We start from the raw sequence: 10,571 nt of genomic DNA on the forward strand, positions 1-10,571 counted from the left end.
GGGCTTGCCACACTAACGTCCTTCGGGCTTGCCACACTAACGTCCTTCGGGCTTGCCACACTAACTGCCGGCTGACTTGGGGAAGCCGCGGACGGCGGCGGACTGGACCAGGAAAAAAAACCTTTCAAAAACACGGAAATTAAACACGGGGAAGGGATGCCGCTTACTGTTTGGTCCAGTATTCTGTCACGGGTGCACTGCTGAGCGGACTGAGGAGTAAGGAACGGAGAGAGACGAGGAGTACATCAATCCAACTGGGTTTAATTAACACAAAGGAACACGGAACACTCACGCAATACATCAAGACATAGACATGACATGAACAATACCGGACCCTGGAGCACACACAGGGAACAGTATTTATACACACAGGAGGAGGGGATGACGAGACACACCTGGGAGCAATGAAACATCAAGGGAAACCCCTGGGACAAATTAAACATGGGAAAGGAAGGCACATGAGGAAAACCACAAAACACGGAACAACTCTTTAAACTCTCATTTCTTAATTCTATAGTAACTTACTGTCTAAAGACCAAATTGATATCTGTTTGTCACACAGTTTGCTTGTGCATGTGTGTTTTCCAGGAGCTGCGTGAACGAGTGTTGAGGGGGAAGTACCGTGTGCCCTTCTACATGTCCACAGACTGTGAGGGGATTCTGCGCAGGTTTCTTGTGCTCAATCCCAGCAAACGTTGCACTCTAGAGGTGCATACTTGCAGATACATAGATACACTCTGCCATACCAAATCATGTACCAGATACATTATATTATGCCACTGTGCTGAGTTATAGCTCTGTAAAGCTTCTGTGCTGTAGAATGCATATAGCATGCATTTGTTGAAAATTGCTAAAGCTATTACTTGTGTGTTAATTGAGTTATGAAGCCACTGCAGTTAAATGACTGAGCTTGGAAGTTTCTGTGTAATCAGGATGCTGGTATTTCCTCCACAGCAAGTGATGAAGGATAAGTGGATGAATACAGGGTATGAGGCCGATGAGCTAAAGCCCCACATTGAGCCAGTGGAGGACTACAGTGATGCCAATCGAATTGGTGAGCATGTAGACCGCTAGGAAACTGGTTGTGTTTTACTATGTATTTTGCTACTATTTTTATTTTACTGTCATGTCCAAATGATCCTAAGAATTAAAAGATTGGTTGTGTTGGTAAATATTCGTCATGTTCTCTCATTTCTTTGTCTTTCCAGAGATTATGGTCGGAATGGGTTTTACTCCAGAAGAGATTAAAGACTCTTTACTCAATCAGAAATACAATGAAGTCACGGCTACATATCTATTGTTGGGCCTGAAGACTGAGGTAATACATTGCACACACACACACACAGTTTTACTACCAATTTTCTACTTGAAAATACTACTTGTACCTAGACTCTTAGAGTTTACTTTGTACTCATATTCTCTATTGGCATCTGGTCATAGGATGGTGCTGAGTCACGAGTTAGTGGCAGTATGACTTTGCCGCGGGTGCGTCCAAGCCCAATTACCAACGGAACCAACAAACACTCCTCTTCTTCGTCATCTTCCTCATCCTCACACAGCAAGACTCAGCGCAGCGCCTCGACCTACCACCGCCAGCGACGGCACAGCGACTTCTGTACGAGACGCTTTAGCTTAAACTTGCTTTCAATTGTGAATGATTATAATAATTATTAGTTTCTTCTGCAGGTGGTCCCAGCATGCCTGTGATGCACCCTAAGCGTAGCCCGACCAGTGGCGGAGACCGTGAGCTACGTGAGAGCCGCATGCCGCCAAGGAAGGCCAGCTGTAGCGTAATGGGCAGTCGGACCCTACCACCATCTAGTCCAATGGTCAGCACCGCCAACAACCCCAATAAGGCTGAGATACCTGATCGACGCAAGGAGATGACCGCCACCACTGTGAGAGATATTTCTCTACCTAGATCTTTTTTTCATTTTCTTATATGTATTTTTTAATTAATTAAAAAAGTATACTTTTATTCAGCAAGGATGCATTAAATTGATCAAAAGTGATTGTAAAGTCATAATATATTACTATTTCAAATAAGCGTTGTTCTTTTGACATATTATATATTACTATTTCAAATAAGCGTTGTTCTTTTAAACTTTCTATTCATCGAAGAATCCAGAAAAAAAGTGTTACACAGTTCCAAATACTACAAATAAAAATTCTATACATTTTTTTTTTATTAAAGTTAAAGTTTTTTTTTAATCCTACATCTGTTAATTATGATTATTTTGACAGTTAGACCCTACTGTATGTGCATTTTTGTGTTTTGTATGTGTGTGTTTGTGTTTATGTATGTATATACAGGTGCATCTCAATAAATTAGAATGTCGTGGAAAAGTTCATTTATTTCAGTAATTCAACTCAAATTGTGAAACTCGTATATTAAATAAATTCAATGCACACAGACTGAAGTAGTTTAAGTCTTTGGTTCTTTTAATTGTGATGATTTTGGCTCACATTTAACAAAAACCCACCAATTCACTATCTCAACAAATTAGAATATGGTGACATGCCAATCAGCTAATCAACTCAAAACACCTGCAAAGGTTTCCTGAGCCTTCAAAATGGTCTCTTAGTTTGGTTCACTAGGCTACACAATCATGGGGAAGACTGCTGATCTGACAGTTGTCCTGTGTACCGTTACACCCCTAATATGTATGTATATATATATATATATACACACACACACTATATTGCCAAAAGCATTGGGACACCCCTTTGTAATGAACAGGTTTGACTACTTTAGTAATCTCCATTAGTACAAATCTTAATGTTTAAGCATATAATGATATTCTAGGGAATTGTGTGCTTCTAATTTTATAGCAACAGTTTGGACAGGACCCTTTTCTATTCTAACATGACAATGTCTCTGTGTATAAGACAGGGTTAAAAAAGAAATGATTGATTCAGCTAGTGTGGAAGTGGATTTGACTGGTCTGCAGAAATCCAAGTCATAATCCCAGCTAAACACCTCTGGTGTGACTTTAAATGCAGACCTTGAGCCAAAAACTCATCACCAAACAAACCACACTATAAATATTCATTGTGTTAATGCTATTTATTTCACATGCTGGAAGATCGATGTGTCTGTATGTAGATGAGAATTTCAAGACAGTTAAGTGTCACATATTTAAGTGATTCTCCATAGTAGAAGTCAACCCAACAACAACTTTCCACTCTCCTCTCCACTTACAGATTCAATATTCTCAGGAAAATTCCATCTGCAGATCTTTCACTTTAAATCAGCTAAATGTGGGCCTTCTTCAATAATATGCCTCAGTATCCATTTTTTAGACTGAATCAAAGGAGTCATGAATCAAAAACTTGTGGCGAAACCTAAAATCATGTGAGTCAACAGTGTCTGACCAGCAGCAGCTGCCTGCTCGACCACTTCATTGTTTTTGCATCATTATTCCTCATACTTATGGTTTGCAAAACCCCAAGTATAACACTTCAGTGATACTTAACCTTCAGCAGATGATGAAACAGGTGGAAATAAAGCATAGACTTTTACAGTCCCTGCTGGAAAATCCAGTTTAAGCTAGGAACTGTATGTTGTAGCATGGTGCCATGTAAAAAAAAAAAAAAAAAAAAAAAAGTTTAGTTTTTCCCCCTGCTGTACCGAAATCATACCGAACCGTGACGCTAAAACCGAGGTACGTACCGAACTGTCATATTTGTGTACCGTTACACCCCTAATATGTATGTATATATATATATATATACACACACACACTATATTGCCAAAAGCATTGGGACACCCCTTTGTAATGAACAGGTTTGACTACTTTAGTAATCTCCATTAGTACAAATCTTAATGTTTAAGCATATAATGATATTCTAGGGAATTGTGTGCTTCTAATTTTATAGCAACAGTTTGGACAGGACCCTTTTCTATTCTAACATGACAATGTCTCTGTGTATAAGACAGGGTTAAAAAAGAAATGATTGATTCAGCTAGTGTGGAAGTGGATTTGACTGGTCTGCAGAAATCCAAGTCATAATCCCAGCTAAACACCTCTGGTGTGACTTTAAATGCAGACCTTGAGCCAAAAACTCATCACCAAACACCAATGACTTGTACATATGGGTACAGTAATTTTAGACACTTCCAAAACTGTTGCAACAGAGATGGAAATACAATTTTTAAATACATGAATTGTGTTTCCGTCTTTGCCAGAGTTTTGGAAGTGCCTTTTTCTGTTCTAAAGAAGGGGGTGTCCCAATACTTTTGTCCATATAGTGTATGTACAAGCCATTGGTGTTAGGTAATGAGTTTTTGGCTCAAGGTCTGCATTTAAAGTCACACCAGAGGCGTTCAGCTGGGATTAGGACTTTGCTTTCTGCAGAAGTTCCACACTGACTGAATCAATAATTTCTTTTTGAGCCTTGCCTTATACACATAGGCACTGTCATGTTAGAAAAGAAAAATGTCCTGTCCAAACTGTTGCTATAAAATTTGAACAGAATTGGAGATTTGTACTCGCAGAAATGACTAAAGTAGTCAAACCTGTTCATTAGAAGGTGGTGTCACAATACTTTTGGCAATATAGTGTGCATATACATGTATACATACTACATTTTTTTGGGGGGGTTAATGACATGTTGTGTCCCATTTTTGTTGTAGAACAATATCCCAGGAAGTACTATGACCCGCAGAAACACGTACGTATGTACAGATCGTTCCAGCACTGACCGACACTCGCTGCTGCAGAACGGCAAAGACAACAGGTTACAAACGCATGCATTCACAAACACAGAGACGCTTTATCACTATGCTGCATATCCCAGTGCACTGTCTGCCTCTTATTCACTGAGTCTGTTTCTGTCTCTCCTCAGCTCCCTGTCTCACCGCCTCCCTCCCACCTCTCCCTCCACTCTTAGTATTGTCGGAGCGGGAGCATCCTCCTCTTCTTCCTCAAGTGAGCGCTGTAGGCTGACACGTGGATCCACCATCCGGAGCACCTTCCACGGGGGTCAGCTCCGTGACCGTGTCCCGCCCACCTATGGACCGCCGCCCACATCGCCCACCCTCAGCCATGATGCTGGAGCCCTGCCGCCGAATGTCCGCAGCCGGGCCACTTCTAACCTGTTCAGCAAACTCACCTCCAAACTCACACGCAGGTAAGAGGAGAGACTCTCATCATATAAGTAAAAACATCCACTGATGATGCATTTCAAAAAAAAAAAAAAAACGTGCCGAAGTGCTGCCTGTGCAATAACACACGGGTCCCACTGGGGAATTCTTTCAGCCTAAAAGTTGGTTTTACAATAACGCTTCACACATTCATCTTTCCTTGGCTTATTGCCTCTCTTTTTCAAGCATACGAATGTGTACCTTTCCTAGTCTCTCCCTCTTTGCTCTTATTTCTCTCAATTGCATTTGTTCTCACTATCACTCAATCCTTCTTTGACTTTCTGCATCTCTTCTTGCTCTTGCTCTCCTCATTGTGTCTCTCTCTCTCCTAGGGTCAATCTTGACCCCTCTAAACGCCAGGGCTCTAATAAATCAGTGTCGGGTTGTACTCTTCCACAGGGATCCAAAACAGTTAGTAAGTTCCCCTGTCTGCCTCTGTTTGCCTGTCTGTTGCCGCTGCACGTCCGTCTGTCTCTGCACATGGCATGCCTGTCTGCATGCAGTCTCCTTTGCAGAACGTGTGTCTGGTAAACAGGATGTGAGGTTGAGGAAAGGCTGGATGATGGTGCATGGAGGTTTTGTCTCTTATCGGTTTGCATGCATCCAGGAACACACATAGAATTTTTTTAATTCTATATGACCCATTACACATCGCTCAGGTCAAAATCGGTCAGCCAGTTATATTGACCTGCTAGCAGTTGGACAGGACTGAGAGATCCAGATATGTATGTTTGTATTTTTTGTTGGTTATGGTGGAGTTGTGTTGCATGGAGCAGACACTGTTAGGGTAATGCAGACCATCTGAAAATGTGGGTTTCTTTGCAGGGTCACAAATGAATCTGAGGGAGTCAGCAGATCTTCGGTCACAGGGTGAGTCCGCTTAGGAAACTTTTAACATTATGGTGCTTTCAAAACTGGTTTGGGCCAAGCAACTGGAAGATCATGTTATGACATTTTGATTAAACAGTACAGGGCAATTTATTTTTTAAAAATGAAACGCATTAATGAATTGTTCACAATAAGATCTGTAAGATGAATTTACAAAATTGATGGATGGATGAACTTGATTTCATGGACAACTTTATGGACTTTATCAACAGATTACAATGATAGAAGAATATCAAATTGAGCTGTGGAAAAACTGAAGCTGAGTTTGAGCTGACAATGCAGTGCATTGATAAACTTCAGTATGAGTACAGTTGATAATACAGAAAAGATGCATTCTTTTTCTACATCTTCTAACTTTATTTTTTGTAGTATCTTTTTTCATTTTCTTTCAAAGATTTAATTAGCATAATTTTCACATTAAATTTTGCCAAAAGCATCAATACACACATGAAGTGAAGGAAAAAAATGATCTGCCTATTTAACATAAAAAGAATAGAAATAAGTAATAATAATAATCAATAGTAATAAAAATAATGACGATAAATTTTAATAAAAAAAATTAGAGTAAAAGCATTCTGAATATGTGAATCTCAAAAAAAATATTTTTTTGTAAATCTTTGTCAGTGCTGGTGTTTCTCTTCATACTCTGTTTCTTTCTCTTTTCCAGTGGCCATTTATCTGGGAATCAAAAAGCGCCCAAGCCCTGGAGCGGGGGAGGGGGGTGGGATGTAAGGGGTTGTCTCTCCCGTCCCCCCCGGGCCCCTGCAGAAGTGGTACTGGCCTTGCGTGAGGCGGCGAGGGGATGCGGCTGCCAGGTCCGGCACGCTGGCCCGTTTCTGCTGTGCTGCAGTCATGGGGCGGCAGGGTCAAAAGTCACTTTCCAAGCTGAGGTGTGCCAACTGAGTGTGGGTCCCACAGAGGCAAACGGAGTACGCTACACGCGCCTGTGGGGGGCCCCCCTCGCCTTCAGACACATCGCATCGCAGATCTCTAAAGAGGTGGAGCTCTGAGGGGACGGGGAGAAGACTTGACTCGGAGACGTCCCCTCACTATATCCGTCATTATAGCGAACTGACGTTGACCCACCAACCTATGTGTTATAGACTTAAAACATCTGATCCCTCCTCCAGTCAACACTCAACACACACCGAAACTAAACACACATACACATAAACAAATACAGTCACCTTAAAAGCACGGGACACTCAACCCTGACAATATGGAAACCTAAAGTACAAAAACAAGCACACCCCTTCCATGCACAGCATAAACCTGAGCGCTTCTTAACATGGATTCACACACACTCTGAAAAGCCTCATTCACCGGATCTGGATTGAATCCAGTTTAGTATTTTTATTCTCATTCTAGTCATGAAATTCTTACTTAAATAATTGATGTCATTCTTTTTTTTTAACCACTTTTGTATGTTTTCAACAAGTCTTGACATTTTAAACGGGTCATCATTTTTATGTTTTTGTGATTTAATGTGTCTTACATTTCTTAATACTGAGTCATTGACAATGTAGGACTGTAGCTGCCAATGAACTATATGCACAAATGTGAGGTTGGCAAGTTTATCCTAACTTCATCATAGCTCACGGTGCGCAACCAAATCTACATCGCTGGCAACTGCAAATTTGATCAGGCTTCAGGCCAACCATCCACACTTTGTTTTTGAGATTGTCCAAGCTAAATTTTGTTGCCTAGAAAATCAGTTTTTCTGATGTATAGTGCCAGTTTACTTGCTTCCTACCAATTTTAATTTAGAAGAGACATTTAATGCCAAATTACTTTCCCTGACCCCTCGCGAACAGGCTCTGTGATTGGTTGGTTCTAGATATTAATCATTTTTTTCAACTCTTATTCAGTGATCCTTTGCAAATAGAGTCACCTCTCCCTTTACCTGGTCAGAGTGGAGTTGAGGTTACCACAAAAGAGATTATACAAAGAGAGATTGTTTTAGTGTTCAGTGTTATTAAAGACACGTTTCCTGCATTGTAGATATCTGAATAATTTGGAAAAATTACCTATTGGATATGGGATCATATTGGATATTATTTAATTATCAAAAAAAAATTTTTTTTATTGATTCTATCAACCTCCAGTATTAAAAACGAGCAGATAAGTAAGTATCAAATTCAGAGATGGTGTTGGCATTGCAAAGTATGTTGTGGCTTAGTAATTGCCAGCATTATGCCATAGAGTCACATTCAGTAGCACATGTATGTTATTGTATGTTTACTTAAAAATCAGCAGATATCTAAAATGCAGGATGTTATCATGCAGGAGTGCAGGAAGAAGTTCAGTGCTCTTACTGCTAGAATATATTTTAGGGGCAAATGCACCAACAGGGTTTTGAAAAGAGTTGTTTTTTGATTCAAAGTCAGTTGCACTTGCAGTCTTATGATAAAATAGCATTATGTATGACTGTTTCCATTGCAAAGTCTTAACAATGCTGTGTAACATAAATAGAGTTGCAGTTTAAGATTGGACCATAGACATAGTGTCATGGACAGGCCATGTTTTTGCTGTAGCTCATGATGGTTTTTAGCCATATGCGAGTTCATCTCTTTAACAGATGTGGAAGCATGTTATTATCAACTTAACAGGGATTTCATATGCAGGTTTGACACCTGAATAAAAGAAATACGCTGCTTAAGATTATTTTTCATGAGTAGAAATAGGTTTGTTTGGAGCTTTTCTGTTCTTTATTCAAATAATACTCTTGGCTTGCTTTTTGACCAAACCAGTTCTGGTCATTTGTTGTATAACAAATCCTAACTTTGCAATAGTTGTCAATTTGGCAAGCATAAAATAAACAGCAATTCACAAGCGAGTGGATCAAAATGTAACTGTGAGTGGTGATAATTGTGCAATAGCAATAGATGTTACTGTCAGGTTTAGAAGTTGTTTCTATCTTAATGTAAAGCCATGCTTTTGCCCTGTTGGTGCTGCCAGCTTGTAGACAGTGAGATACTGAGCAGATACATGGATTTGAGTAATGAGTTTTTTTTTCAGTCAGGAAGGTGTATAGGACACTTCTTGCTAGTTCAGTTTGAATAAACAGGTTGGTTTAATAGGGTTGGTCTGTTAATTAAGTTTTGATTGGGGAGTCATTGTGCTATCATGTGTGAAATATATAGTTGATACTAAAGGATTATATTCCACTTTCTCCATGTTTGTGATGGCATCTCCCTCCGTTCATGAGAGGGTGTCGGATTATCGTACAGAAAACAAGCTTGGTTCTTGATTTTGATTGTCTGCAGCAAGTAGGTCAAATACTTCTAAATGCTTGAAAGTTTACTTGTGATGACTTACTCCACAGGAATCACTGTGGCATATCACCTTTGACCTTTGGCCACACAGTGAGCCCCCAGACCACAAGTCTGCCATCTCTTTACCCATCCACTTTTTTGTTGTCTCGTTCACTTTATTCTCTGCCTTTGTGCCACACATTCGCAGACACACCCAGTTTCTCCTCATCCGATTGCCGAATCACTGGAAATCCTTGTGTCATTGTTCTGTCTGCTCTGTGACTGGACTCCTCTTGTGGAGACGCTTCCTGTTTCAGACTGAACAGGGTAAGGACTGGACATCCTGGACCAGTCTGAACCGGTCTCCACATCAGACCGGCTCTATCTGGTTTGGACTGCTGAGATCTGTATCTGTTCGATGTCCATTAAGACCTCTGTGCACTCATGTTGACTTGAATCAGCTGCATCCTATGGCTCTGTGGGTTTGTACCCATGTTTGGCCACCGGAAGGCGCCAATGTCTTAAATGTGAACACTTCAATTTGTGTATATTTGCACAGGTACTTAATTTATTTTCTATAATAATTATCTTGGGAGAAAAAAAAATCATGGTTTATATCAGTCAGACTCTGGCTGTATATAAAGATTATGATACTGATGATAATATTGTGAGTATAGTATATACAGTATCTTAGAACTCCAGGTTAAATCATAGCTAGAGCAGAGACCCTCTGCTAGCTCTCCAGACGTTTCTATGTGTGCTGAAGTGAAACACTAACCTGCAATCCTGCATGATTCAGAGCAAGGATGGAGAAAGAGAGAAGACAAATGTGAAATAACAGGACGGGCAAAAGCAAAAGAATTCGAGAGAGAGAGAGAGTGTGTATGCGTGTGCATGTATGTGTGAGTGTGTGCGTCTGTGTACTGCGCTACTCTGTTGCCCTGCCTCCCTCTCTCTGCTGGTAGGAAATGTTTGTTTGTGTGAGAGGATTAGGGCAGACTTTTGCTCTGGCAGCCATACTTCACCTGGAGTGAAAGTGTGTCGGTATGAATGAGCTTTTTTTAATGTCCAAGGCATTAAAAAAGCAGAGTATTAGAGAGAAGTCACATCTGAATGGTAAATCCCTCCAGTTCAGTGTTGTGCTGTCTGTGACGTAAACTGTCTGCTATGGCATTGGGTTTCTCATGATGCATTTAGCTAATATGCAATATGAAAAGAGAGAAGTCAGGCTGACAAACTATATATATATATATATATATATATATATATATATATATATATGA

At 40.3% G+C, this 10,571-nt stretch overlaps 1 protein-coding gene across 3 annotated transcripts in view; it reads left to right on the plus strand.

Moving 5' to 3' along the window:
• The window catches only part of LOC107700234 (MAP/microtubule affinity-regulating kinase 4-like), a 46,184-nt gene extending 35,641 nt beyond the window's left edge, over nt 1-10,543 (plus strand). The window contains exons 9-18 of one of the 3 annotated variants that reach the window (XM_016501821.1): nt 589-708; nt 955-1,054; nt 1,209-1,318; nt 1,441-1,615; nt 1,687-1,898; nt 4,637-4,740; nt 4,849-5,133; nt 5,479-5,561; nt 5,972-6,016; nt 6,702-6,850. In XM_016501821.1, coding sequence (XP_016357307.1) covers nt 589-708; nt 955-1,054; nt 1,209-1,318; nt 1,441-1,615; nt 1,687-1,898; nt 4,637-4,740; nt 4,849-5,133; nt 5,479-5,561; nt 5,972-6,016; nt 6,702-6,766 — 1,299 coding nt within the window. In that variant the 3' untranslated portion in view covers nt 6,767-6,850. Of the gene's footprint in view, nt 1-588; nt 709-954; nt 1,055-1,208; nt 1,319-1,440; nt 1,616-1,686; nt 1,899-4,636; nt 4,741-4,848; nt 5,134-5,478; nt 5,770-5,971; nt 6,017-6,701 lie in introns of those variants that run through there. The other 2 variants (XM_016501819.1, XM_016501820.1) reach the window with 2 other exon arrangements.
• Nucleotides 10,544-10,571: the final 28 nt, after the last annotated feature.

The sequence above is a fragment of the Sinocyclocheilus anshuiensis genome, unplaced genomic scaffold, assembly GCF_001515605.1.
Source record: "Sinocyclocheilus anshuiensis isolate Anshui unplaced genomic scaffold, SAMN03320099.WGS_v1.1 scaffold1236, whole genome shotgun sequence".
Classification (NCBI taxonomy): Eukaryota; Metazoa; Chordata; class Actinopteri; order Cypriniformes; family Cyprinidae; genus Sinocyclocheilus; species Sinocyclocheilus anshuiensis.